The sequence below is a fragment of the Nerophis lumbriciformis genome, linkage group LG16 (genome assembly GCF_033978685.3).
Source record: "Nerophis lumbriciformis linkage group LG16, RoL_Nlum_v2.1, whole genome shotgun sequence".
NCBI lineage: Eukaryota > Metazoa > Chordata > Actinopteri > Syngnathiformes > Syngnathidae > Nerophis > Nerophis lumbriciformis.
In genome coordinates, this window is record NC_084563.2 from 17,554,817 (window position 1) to 17,568,605 (window position 13,789).

General features: G+C 38.1%; 1 protein-coding gene across 4 annotated transcripts in view; it reads right to left on the reverse strand.

The window, feature by feature from the left end:
* Window positions 1-13,789, reverse strand: part of med12 (mediator complex subunit 12) — a 72,469-nt gene that overhangs the window by 46,400 nt on the left and 12,280 nt on the right. For all 4 annotated transcript variants that reach the window (XM_061976721.2, XM_061976723.2, XM_061976720.2 and 1 more), the window contains exons 2-7: window positions 13,239-13,343; window positions 12,958-13,149; window positions 6,467-6,626; window positions 6,215-6,390; window positions 1,538-1,648; window positions 1,009-1,284 (exon numbers count right to left, since the gene is read on the reverse strand). In XM_061976721.2, the coding sequence (XP_061832705.1) occupies window positions 1,009-1,284; window positions 1,538-1,648; window positions 6,215-6,390; window positions 6,467-6,626; window positions 12,958-13,149; window positions 13,239-13,343 (1,020 nt within the window). The remainder of the gene's footprint in view (window positions 1-1,008; window positions 1,285-1,537; window positions 1,649-6,214; window positions 6,391-6,466; window positions 6,627-12,957; window positions 13,150-13,238; window positions 13,344-13,789) is intronic.

Genomic DNA, 13,789 nt, shown 5'->3' on the forward strand with positions numbered 1-13,789 from the left:
TAAAAATGTGTTTTCTTTTGTATTATTTTTTTTAATGAATTAAGTAACGTTTTTCCAAAACACAATATAGAATGTGAGATATAACAGGATAATGCATACATTTATCATTTGTTTTCAAAACGCTTACAAAAAAGTGTGTCCCCTAAAATTTACTGTGGGACCCCGTTTTTATACCATACCATACCAACTTTATTTATGAAGCCCTTTAAAAACAAGCACAGTTGAAAAACAAAAGGGCTGTACACCACAAAGAAATAGAGGCAAAGGACAGAATAAAAAATAACATTTAAAACAGAAATAAAAAAGCAAATATAAATTACCCTAAGAACAGTTTGTTAGATAAAAAACAGTGTAAAAGTTAAAAACAGATGACTTGACTGGGGTCCCAGGACCCCATTTTAAAAATTTCTAGCGCCAACACTGATCGGGGGCCAACTTTTCCACACGGGACCCACACAAATATTAGCACTGAATTAGTAATCTTAATCTTGATTTTAATCGTGTAGTCCCCTTTGGCTAAATAAACATAAATCACCTTACACACAAATACAAATTAACTTCAATAGTATGTAAACTCCTGCAATCCTTATTAAGTACAATTCTAAAATTAATAAAAGCAGCAGTATCAATAATAATAACAATTATAATAATAATAATAGCTTGTTTAATGTTTTTATTCCAAAAATGTATAAACATTTTTTTTTTTTAATTAGCAAAAATCCAAACAATTGTATTTATCAATTTTTCTTCATTAATCGATTCTCGAAAACCGATTTAGGATCGGAATTAATACAAATCGCGATTTGGATGGGAATCTTTTTTTGAGCACCAAGACACCTCCTGGCGGAGGTTAATAAGTCAATGACCATTTGTCTAATCCTTATAAAACGTTAGATAGTTGTATTACATGTACGCTAGCATGTCTTCCAGAAACACAGGGTAAGCCACAAACACATTTATCGTCGTATGAAACAATGAGCAATAGAAGACTGTAAGACGTCACCATACCTGCAACATGCAGCTGAGGCCGAACACCAGAGGGCGATGCTGGGGACAGATGTAGAAGTCTGTGAACGGTGTCTGGGGCTGGCTGCCTCCGGCCGGCTGGGAGGTCGGAGTCGGGGGCAGAGCGTTGCCTTGCGGCGTCAAGATACCGTGCGCCGGGTGCCCCCCACCTGCGCCGGGGCCCAGGCTGCCGTCGCTTAGCAACAGGTTGAGGCGGCGCGTGCAGAAGTAAGCCAGCCTGCGTGACAAGTAGGCTGACTGTACGAATTCCCCCGAGTACTGCGGGAGGAAGAGGCGATGCACTGCATTACTCACACACACGCGCAGTGACTTATGACATCGAATGAAACAAAATGAAAGGCATGGGGATGGATGAAGGCATTCAGCTGATACGTGACAAACTTCTGACAGCCTGTCATATCAGCAATACCAACTTCAGTATGTTTGCGTGTGTGTGGTCCGGCAGCAGAATTGATGTGAGAATTGCGTACAATAAAATGGGCTGTCAGTCAAAAGGTCAGAAAGGTCCTACCTGCAGTAAAAGCGGCAGCAGGAGTCTCAGCAGCTCGTCTTCGCCGGGTCGGACCTTCTCAAAACACTCCAGCACCCACGTCAGGAACTCGTGTCTGTCCAACATTCCATCCTGGTCACAAGAATTAATTAAAAAAACAACTTATTAAAATCAAAATCTCTTGCTCTACTAGTAAAATATTAAATTTCAACCATGACAAATAAATACAGGTAAGTAAATGGCAGGGGGGAATATAGAGACACTTATTAGACTTAGACCATACTTGCCAACCTTGAGACCTCCGATTTCGGGAGGTGTGGGGGGGGGCGTGGTTAAGAGGGGAGGAGTATATTTACAGCTAGAATTCACCAAGTCAAGTATTTCATATATATATATATATATATATATATATATATATATATATATATATATATATATATATATATATATATATATACACACCGTATTTTCCGCACTATTAGCCGCACCTAAAAACCACAAATTTACTCAAAAGCTGACAGTGCGCCTTATAACCCGGTGCGCTTTATATATGGATTAATATTAAGATTCATTTTCATAAAGTTTCGGTCTCGCAACTACGGTAAACAGCCGCCATCTTTTTTCCCCGTAGAAGAGGAAGTGCTTCTTCTTCTACGCAAGCAACCGCCAAGGTAAGCACCCGCCCCCATAGAACAGGAAGCGCTTCTTCTTCTACTGTAAGCAACCACCCGCCCCGGTAGAAGAAGAAGAAGCGCGCGGATATTACGTTTCATTTCCTTTGTGTGTTTACATCTGTAAAGACCACAAAATGGCTCCTACTAAGCGACAGGTTTCCGGTTCATGGAAAGACGCAATCTCTCCATCCGCACACGGACTACTATTTCACAGCAACTGCCTAAAGACTTTCAAGAAAAGCTGGCTACTTTCCGTGCATATTGTAAAAACAAGATAGCTGAAAAAAAGATCCGGCCAGAGAACATTATCAACATGGACGAGGTTCCACTGACTTTTGATATTCCTGTGAACCGCACTGTGGATACAACGGGAGCACGTACGGTGAATATTCGCACCACAGGGAATGAGAAGTCATCCTTCACTGTGGTTCTAGCTTGCCATGGTAATGGCCAGAAACTTCCACCCATGGTGATATTCAAAAGGAAGACCTTGCCAAAAGAGACCTTTCCAGCCGGCGTCATCATAAAAGCTAACTCGAAGGGATGGATGGATGAAGAAAAGATGAGCGAGTGGTTAAGGGAAGTTTACGCGAAGAGGCCGGGTGGCTTTTTTCACGCAGCTCCGTCCATGTTGATATACGACTCCATGCGCGCCCACATCACGCTGGTTTTTAATATATTATTAAAGTTTGACTGACCTATCCGACTGTTTTTTTGACATTCCTTTAGCGCAGTTAGATGCGGCTTATAACACGGGGCGGCTTATAGGTGGACAAAGTTTTGAAATATGCCGTTCATTGAAGGCGCGGCTTTTAACCCAGGGCGGCTTATGGTGCGGAAAATACAGTACCGTATAAGAAATACTTGACTTTCAGTGAATTCTAGCTCTATATATATATATATATATATATATATATATATATATATATATATATATATATATATATATATATATATATATATATATATATATATATATATATATATATATATATATATATATATATATATATATATATATATATATATATATATATATATATATATATATATATATATATATATATATATATATATATATATATATATATATATATATATATATATATATATATATATATATATATATATATATATATATATATATATATATATATATATATATATATATATATATATATATATATATATATATATATATATATATATATATATATATATATATATATATATATATATATATATATATATATATATATATATATATATATATATATATAAGTCCGAGTCCATGGTTCTCGCCCGGAAAAGGGTGGAGTGCCATCTCCGGGTTGGGGAGGAGATCTTGCCCCAAGTGGAGGAGTTCAAGTACCTCGGAGTCTTGTTCACGAGTGAGGGAAGAGTGGATCGTGAGATCGACAGGCGGATCGGTGCGGCGTCTTCAGTAATGCGGACGCTGTATCGATCCGTTGTGGTGAAGAAGGAGCTGAGCCGGAAGGCAAAGCTCTCAATTTACCGGTCGATCTACGTTCCCATCCTCACCTATGGTCATGAGCTTTGGGTTATGACCGAAAGGACAAGATCACGGGTACAAGCGGCCGAAATGAGTTTCCTCCGCCGGGTGGCGGGGCTCTCCCTTAGAGATAGGGTGAGAAGCTCTGTCATCCTGGGGGAGCTCAAAGTAAAGCCGCTGCTCCTCCGCATCGAGAGGAGCCAGATGAGGTGGTTCGGGCATCTGGTCAGGATGCCACCCGAGCGCCTCCCTAAGGAGGTGTTTAGGGCATGTCCGACCGGTAGGAGGCCACGAGGAAGACCCAGGACACGTTGGGAAGACTATGTCTCCCGGCTGGCCTGGGAACGCCTCGGGATCCCCCGGGAGGAGCTGGACGAAGTGGCTGGGGAGAGGGAAGTCTGGGCTTCCCTGCTTAGGCTGCTGCCCCCGCGACCCGACCTCGGATAAGCGGAAGAAGATGGATGGATGGATGGATGGATATATATATATATATATTTATTTTATTATATATAAATATATATATATATATATATATATATATATATATATATATAAAAAAGAAATACTTGAATTTCAGTGTTCATTTATTTACACATATACACACACATAACACTCATCTACTCATTGTTGAGTTAAGGGTTGAATTGTCCATCCTTGTTCTATTCTCTGTCACTATTTTTCTAACCATGCTGAACACCCTCTCTGATGATGCATTCTGCTTCGTCTCCTTGTGTGCGCAGTTGTGCACTGCACTCTATAAAAGCCGTAGATGTTATTGTCACATATGCATGTACAGAAGATGGCAGTATTGTCCTGTTTAAGAGTGTCACAACATTGCTGTTTACGGCAGACAAAAACGTGACTGCTGTTGTGTGTTGTTGCCGCGCTGGGAGGACGTTAATGAAACTGCCTAACAATAAACCCACATAAGAAACCAAGAACTTGCCCTCGATCATTCTACAGTTATAACGTGATTGGGCAGGCACGCTGTTTATATTGTGGGAAAGTGGACGTGAAAACAGGCTGTCGACACGTCACTCAGGTCCTCATGGAGCTGGAGGGGGCGTGGCCTCCAGCTCCGCCTGAATGTCGGGAGATTTTCGGGAGAAAATTTGTCCCAGGAGGTTTTCGGGAGAGGCGCTGAATTTCGGGAGTCTCCCGGAAAATCCGGGAGGGTTGGCAAGTATGACTTGGACTTCCTTTTATTGTCATTCAAATTTGAACTTTTCAGTACAGATAAGAACGAAATGTTGTCGCATTAGCTCGTTGTAGTGCAGGATAAAAGAGCAATAAGGTGCAAATATAAATAAATAGATTACTGTACAGATAAATATATTGCACTTTTGCAATGGATGTGTGTTATATTGTCTTTATATTCCATTCTATCAATTTATATTCTTTATATTATATTTATTTGTCGATGACCACAATGTATGCCATTGTTTACGACACAGAACTACTCACAAGTTTAGACAAGTCCATCCATCCATCCATTTTCTACCACTTATCCCTTTCGGGGTCGCGGGGGGTTCTGGAGCCCATCTCAGCTACAATCGGGCAGAAGGCGGGGTACACCCTAGACAAGTCGCCACCTCATCACAGGGCCAACACAGATAGACAACATTCACACTCACGTTCACACATTAGGGCCAATTTAGTGTTGCCAATCAACCTATCCCCAGGTGCATGTCTTTGGAGGTGGGAGGAAGCCGGAGTACCCGGAGGGAAACCACGCAGTAACGGGGAGAACATGCAAACTCCACACAGGATCGAACCCAGGACCTTGGTATTGTGAGGCAGATGCACTAACCCCCACCGTGCTGTCCTGTTTAGACAAGTCTTCTCACTCAATAACTCGAGCAAATTAGTAAAGACTTTTTGACTCGTACTGTAGCTTGATGGCAAACACATGAAATAGGACCTTTGAATCCAAATGAAAATGCATTGTAGTTGAGGAGCACAATGTATCCTACCAGACATCATCTGGATGTTCTTGAGTTTGAGGAAAACAAATTAGATCCTGCAAATACAGTCTCACTGATAACTCTGTATGCACTGTGCCCCTCCTCCATGCACAGAGGCGAGCATTGTGACATCCTACTCTGTTCTGTCCTTGAACGCACCGTAAAAACACCTTGACTCGTATTCCTCCGGGTATAGAACGGTCATTCTGTTCTAAGGGAGACCATTCAATATGCACAATTGAATATCGTAATTGCTCAGACAGCCATGTGTTTATATAGGTTTAGATTGGGGTCTGTACGGTAGTTTCCTAATGGGGAAAGAGGTTAATGTCTCTTGTTTTCATGTTAGCATTTAAGCTCGCGAGGTGGCGCCAGCAAGCTCGTCTGTGAGTTTATCAAAGTGCACTCATTAATCACGTTTTTTTAATTTTTATTTTAATTTGAAACAATAATACTAACAGTGAAGAGTTTTACTGCGGTTATCCTTAAAACCATTTATTGTTACATCCCTAATACAGACCAATATACTGTATAGTGCTCAGCTGACCTGAAACATGAACATGGCCAGCTTCTCGTTGTACTCCCACTGCTTTGTGGCCGTTTCCACGTCGGCGGGAGTGGCCGGGAGCGGCGAGCTGCAGCCTTGGTTCGGGAACTGCCTGTAGAACTCGGCCACCTTCTGAAGCTGCTCCCACAAGTACTTAGTTATGATCTGGGTCCATTCTAAACGCACACAAATATACACATTTAAGTGGGAAATAAACACACATTCTGTGATGAACCAACGCGTTTTCCTCACCTATACAGGGATCAATCACATGTCTCTTCTTGACTTTAGTCTCTGTAATGGCCGCATGGTAAGCACAAGTCATCTTGATCATCCACGCTGAGCGCATCACAGGCACCAAGTACTTTGCCAAGTATCCGAAAACCTCCTCCTTCTTGCTAAAAATTGGCACCTGTGACAAGAACATGTTGTATATCAGTCATAAAAAAGTAGAACTCTGAAAGCACAGGTCCAACTTGACAGGAAATATATTTTACACCCACAAAAGTGATTAAAAAAAGGGCTTCGCTAATCATCGCTTCCATGATCCAGAGAACTTATCTGCTCTTTTGTTCTAAAGAAAGTAAATAATTCTTCATCGGGGCTCTCTTTAGCAGGAGCTTGCGGAGGCGCACGCTCTTGGTGCTTATGTAAGAAATCAACAATGCTCTTAAGGTAGTGAGACCAACGCTGTAACATTTTTAAAACTGACTCGCGACATATCTAGTGATTTTTTTGTTGTTGTTATCGGACTCTTTTGGAGACCCTGGTACCCTACACCCCTGCTGCTTGCTTGTGACATTAAACAACATACAAACAAAAAGCAACATATGAAAGCCAACTCGTATGTCTAATTTATTATTTTATTTTGTATTTATTTATTTTTTTAATTTTTATCAAATTAACATAAAAAACACAGATACACTTACAATTAGTGCACCAACCCAAAAAACTCCCTCCCCCATTTACACTCATTCACACAAAAGGGTTGTTTCCTTCTGTTATTAATATTCTGGTTCCTACAATATATATCAATATATATCAATACAATCTGCAAGGGATACAGTCCGTGAAGCACACGATTGTGTGTGCTGCTGGTCCGCTAATAGTACTAACCTTTAACAGTTAATTTTTTACTAATTTTCAATAATTACTAGTTTCTATGTAACTATGTTTATATTGTTTTACTTTCTTTTTTTATTCAAGAAAATGTTTTTTATTTATTTATCTTCCATCCATCCATTTTCTACCACTTATTCCCTTCGGGGTTGCGGGGGGCGCTGGAGCCTATCTCAGCTTATTTTATTTTTTTATTTTTTTAAAAGAACCTTATCTTCACCAGACCAGGTTGTCAATGAAATTAGATTGTTTAAAGGGTTCTTAAAACCAGGTCCAGTCCAGATAATGTCCAGGTCGGGCTCAGCAACACACACCTTCATTTATGTACATTCAAATTAGGGAACACAACAACAGATTGCATATAATCTGTAAACAAAATTACATTTTCAAAATAAACATTTATATACAGTCCAGATTACGTCCAGGTCAGGCTCAGCAACACACACCTTCATTTATATACACTCAAATCAGGAAACACAACAACAGATTGCATATAATCTATAAACAAAATTACATGATCAAAATAAGCATTTGAGGACTTCCCATCTTTTTTTATGTTTTTTGGCATCATTATCAGTTTCAACCATATAACTTTCTAAAGTTAAAAAATACTGAATAAATGTTTTAAAGAAAGTAATTCTAAGTGAATATCTGTTTTTGGCCTTAAAAATAAACCTTTTACCGAGTACTATAATTAAGTTGACTAAAGCATGACTGTCAATGAACTCTCCTAAAATCAGAGAAACCACATCAAGCTTCATAAACAAACCAGTCCTTAAAACACATTTTTTCAACTTCCACCCAAAACGAAGACACAATATGACAATACCAAAACAAATGCAGGGTGGATTCAGACTCCTGACAACAAAATCGGCAAAAATCATATTCCATAGTTTTAACATTTTTCCCGTGGGTAAGAAGTTATAAATAATTTAAATTTGAAAATAACGATTTTGCACATCGATAGTAGTTTTGTAGATTAATTTGAATGTTGCATCCCACGGCAACGGGCAGTCAAAAAAGTCATCCCATTTTCCATGTGTGTTATATGGGGCAGCCTTCAGAGATTTGTTTATTAAATAAAAATTATATATTTTTCTATTTATTTTAGTTCATTTGTTTCCATCTTTGCCAAATTACTCCAGTTAGTTGATTAAATTGAAAGCTTGAACAAGCATCACCATACATAGTTCTAAATTCATCATAGTTCATAATCTTACCATTCTCATTGATAATGTCATTGACAAAAATGATTCCTCCTTCAAACATATTTTTCCAAAAGAAAAGATTCGCATCTATTACAATATTAGAGTTCATCCATATTATCTGCTGCAAAATGTCATCTCTTTTTTATGGCACATAAAATTGAAAACACCACCATGAGTGGATTGTTTCCTTTATGAACCCCGCGATGTTTCCCAGCAGACTCTCTACACAAGGAAAATGGGAGGGCATCACTTGTAAAAACGGATACAATTTATTTTGATACAGTACATGTTTTTTGTCCAACAGGACGCTTGTGTGCCACTCAGTGTTTAGATACACCCTTGGAACAATTGATGCTTTTAAAGACAGACACATAGCTTCAAGGTTAAGACATTTCAGGCCCCCATGTTCATATTCATTGTAAAAAAAACTTTCTTTAGATCTTTTCTGGTTTGCCATCTCAGACAAAATTGAAGACCCTCCGCTCATAAACCTTAAAAAAGTTTTGTGATGGAGCTGGTAGTGACAAAAATAAATAAATAAATTGAGGAATAATTAAAGAGTTGACAATATATATTTTACCATACAAGGTTAAGGATTTCCCTTTCGAAAATTGCAGAAATTGATCCAGCTTTCTTAGTCGATTATCGTAATTTACTGAGCCTAGATCTTCCAGATTCTCTGAGACAACAACACCAAGTACGGTATGTTAACTGGTCCATCTGTCCACAAAACAGGCACTTTGCATTCCATTCGAAAGGACGTTCCCTTTAAATTTCCGATCCTTAATATTTTACATTCATCATTATTAAGCTTAAACCCAGATTGCTGTGAAAATATGTCCAAAAGATTAAGAAGGTTCTGTAAACAATGAGGATTGGGGCTGATAAAGAAGCTTGTATCATCTGCATACATTGTTATTTTACTTTCAATATTATTATTACTGAGCCCTTCAATATTTTTATTAAATCTAACTTTAATCGCTAATATTTCCATAGCAATAATAAATAAGTATGGAGACAAAGGGCACCCTTGTTTTAGACCTCTTAATAGAGGTATTGTCCCAGAGATGTGTATAGCGTCTTGATCCAGTGTAATAAGGAGTTGCCAAAATAAAACTAAATTTATTTGTTTTGCTTTACATGTTTATTGCTCACTTTGTCCACCACAGCGTCCATAAAAATTACATCCACATGCGTTATGGTCTACAATGCAAAGCAGATGATCATGGATGGATAGTGTTATGGCCTACTATGCAAACTAGTTGATCACATCAATACATCAAAATTTTCATGGTGCTTATGTAAGCAATCGACAATGCTTTTTGCGGGAGTGAGACCAACGCTGTGACATTTACCAGTGATGTTTTAATAAATGCTTGTGAAATCTCCCAGAAGACCGACCTCTCACTGTCCAACAAAAGCATGCAGATAGTCAAACAAATGTGTTTACAACTTAGCGACTTTCGTTATTTATGGATATATATATATATATATATATATATATATATATATATATATATATAGCGAATATCCAAACCCCTCTAAATTAGCGACTTTTGTTGGTGTTACTGGACACTTTGAGACCCAAGCACACTAGACCACTGCTATTTGCTTGTGACATTAAAACGCACGTCAACTTGTATGTCTACATTTATTTGTTTTGCTTTTAAGTTTATTGCTCACTTTGTCTCCCACAGCATCCAATAAAAATTACATCCACATGCGTTATGGCCTACTATGCAAAGTAGACGATCACATCAATATTTCAAGATTTTTACAATAAACTGAACCTGTGTTAAAAAAAAAAAAAAGACTAAAAAAACAAATTATTGTAGGATGTAATTATCTATTGTTTATTGCATAATTTAGCTAACGATGCGACTCTGCGGTAGCAATTTTATGCCACTTGAAATAACTTTACGGCAAGAGCCGGCTGAAGCATTAATGTCAACAACATTGCACAGGCGGAGAACACAATGGAAGCTAAAGGGAAGAGGAACTCCTTTGTTTGGATTAAAAAGAGGCCGAACAACGGTAGGCTAGTCTGCAAAACATGCCGCCACCGAGGTCGTTGCGAGAGACTTGATGAGGTCTATTCTTTTCTTGCACTTGACGACAAAACATGAAGAGCAAACAGCACACAGACAGTGGTAAAATGCGTCCAAGTGCTCGCATTAAAGCGTAACCGTGACGTGATGAAAAGAAAAACACACCAAAAAAAGGCACTGTCGATGACAAGCAGTTCCGCAAAACCGAGGAATTCCAGATGCTATCTTTGAGTTAATTTGTTGACATGGCCCTGGTAATCAGTGTCAAAAAGAAGGACTGGAGGCCATACTTTATTTAGTATTTTTAATTGTCTTGTCCTTTTTATACATACAATTTACCGTATTTTTCGGACTATAAGTCGCAGTTTTTTTCATAGTTTGGCCGGGCTCCAGTGCAACTTATATGTTTTTTTTCCTTCTTTATTATGCATTTTCGGCAGATGCGACTTATACTACGGTGCGACTTATACTTCAAAAAATACGGTAAGTTAAAATTAACATTCATTTCATGTGTGTATATATATATATATATATATATATATATATATATATATATATATATATATATATATATATCATTTTACGGAAAAAAATTATGTCGTGATATTTATCGTTTATCCAGTAATATATATTTGTCCATATAAAGGATGTACTGATAAACGGTATTAAAGACAACCGCGGTAAAGTCCTCAACGATTAGCATTGCCATTTTAAATAAAAATAATTGAAAAAACTTGATTATTAATGAATTGACTGGCGCTAGGTCACGAGCTTAAATGCGAACGTGAAAACAAAAAACATTTCCCCTTTAAGAAAAACATACCCCAATTTAAACTTATATAAACACATTGATTTCTGAGCAACTAAGATATTCAACTGTGCACATTGAACCTACAAGCTGTGCAGATATACTCGGAGGAAAACGAGACGGAGGTGTTTTTTCAAGGACCGCTGAACAAAGTAGGATTCAACAACGCCGCCAGAAATAATAAATAATAATAAAACATTTTATTTGCTGTGTGTGCTACAGTACAAGCCAATATTTAAAACAACAAAGGCTTAGCCATTAAAACAGAGGAAATAATAAGACTAAAACACTATCATGCTTATAAGATTTTCTAACAGTGTGTCTATGTCTTTGAGTTATTTAAAGAAATAATTTAATAATACCGCCACAAAGATAAACGTGATAATTTTGGTCATGATAACCGGGATATGAAGTTTCCATATTGTTACATCCCTAGTCCATACCGCACAGCACTACTTGGTAGTCTATGTAGTTGTTTAAAGTCAGCACGTTATCTGTCATTGTCGACAACAATATCAATATATATCGCGATAGAACGATTGCGATAACAAATGTGTTCCATAAAACATTAGATTTTTTTTTTCCTTCATCGTCGGAAGAAACCTGAAGTTGCAAAGCAAGGTTGGTTGCATGAAGAAATGCACTCGCTCTCTGGTAACCGTGAAACGCAGGAAGGCAGTGATCATTGATCGGTGGGAGTGACACGCTAACAGCCAATCAGGTAACGATATCAACTATCGAGTTTGGTTGCGCCAACATCTTGTCTCGCAGTTGATTCTTTGCATGGAATGCATAAGAAGAGAAACTAAAAATGAGTGCTGCAGAGAGCAAAGAAATTGTGGACAAAATAGGAAAAGTCACCTGGACAGTATGGCAATTTGTTTAATGTATTTTTTAAAACAGACTGCGAGTCAGACCAATGTGGTCTGTAAATGATGCAAGGTGCTCATACCCACCAAGACCGGAGATACCACACCATATCACCCTTTAGAGCACAGCCATACCTCCCTGGCACTAAATCTGCAGAAAACAGTTTTTCTCAGGTTTCTCTATGTTTACATTTTCACACTTTGCACCATTTTATTACTATTTTATTTGTATTATTTTATTTGATTAAGCATTTCTTACGCATTCCCTGTTTTTGCACCTAATGTTAAGAGTTTATTGTTACGTCTTCAATGTGATTTTTAGAATTTTGTTTACACTGATTGTTTTCCATGACTGTGTTGAAATTTCCTTTCCTTTCTCTCTTGATTATAAACACAGGAAGGTTACACTTTAAATAAAAATGTTCACATCTCATATTTTTTTCTCCTGGTCCTTATTTTAAATAGGTCATAAACTATCAATGATTATAGATATCGACCAAAATAAAACACTTAAATCACGATACAGTTTACAGCCATATTTTGAAAGATACTCCTGTCTGTTCTGTGACCACCTATGAGGATTTAAAAGAAATGATGTAACAGGAAAACAAACCAATTAACTGTGATTATGCAACAGTGCTAAACCAATTGTAAATCAGTTAATTGATGACAATCCCAGAGACCTTCCTACCTTCTTTGCCAGCTGTGTGAGAGGTTTAGTCCCTGCTAGGTCTGTGAACCAGTTATTGACAGAGCTCTGCGACCTCGCTGTGACAAGCCAAAAATTATCCTTCTGGTTGACTTGCGGCTTACGCTTCCCCGTATCCGCAAAGGTGTTGTAGCGCAGCTTTGCGGCAATGATGCTGCTGAAGTTGGAACTGATCTGTGGAGGAGAAAGGATAGGTTGACAAGTAGGAATAGGACAATTGGGTGGAATTAAGAGGAAGAGACTGTTCAGTCAAGTCAAGTCACATTGATTCGGTTGAAGTTGACATTTTTGGCACTGCCGTGTTCATCGCCGGACACTGCTGGCTGGTTGTTGAATCCTTGCTTGACATTCAACGCAGTCAGTTCATCCTGGGAAAGTACACACACACACACACATATATATATATATATAAATATATCAAAACCTGGTAGCATTTTGTACTTTTGTGAAAAATCCCATGATTTCTGCTAAGATCGCTGCCTTTTAAAGGGGTCTTATTATGATTTTTTTTTAAATATTTGTAATAGTGGTTCTTTGGTCAAAAGGTTATGTTTTTTTTTACTAGGGATGTAACAGTATTGTAGATACTGTAGTACTGCAGTTTCAAAGTCCTGACAATAATTCTGCAACGTGTGACGGTGTCAAACAAAAACTTGGTGAGTGTAGTTTTTTTCTGGCGGTTTTGCTTTGGCCGGTCTGAAAATAAACTACATCTCCCAAAATCCTCTGTGCAGTGCGAGGCGTGGTGTGGAAAAAGGTAAGACGATGGGGGAAGATGATTTAAAAAAAGTCGATCTCAGACTGGGCCCAGTCT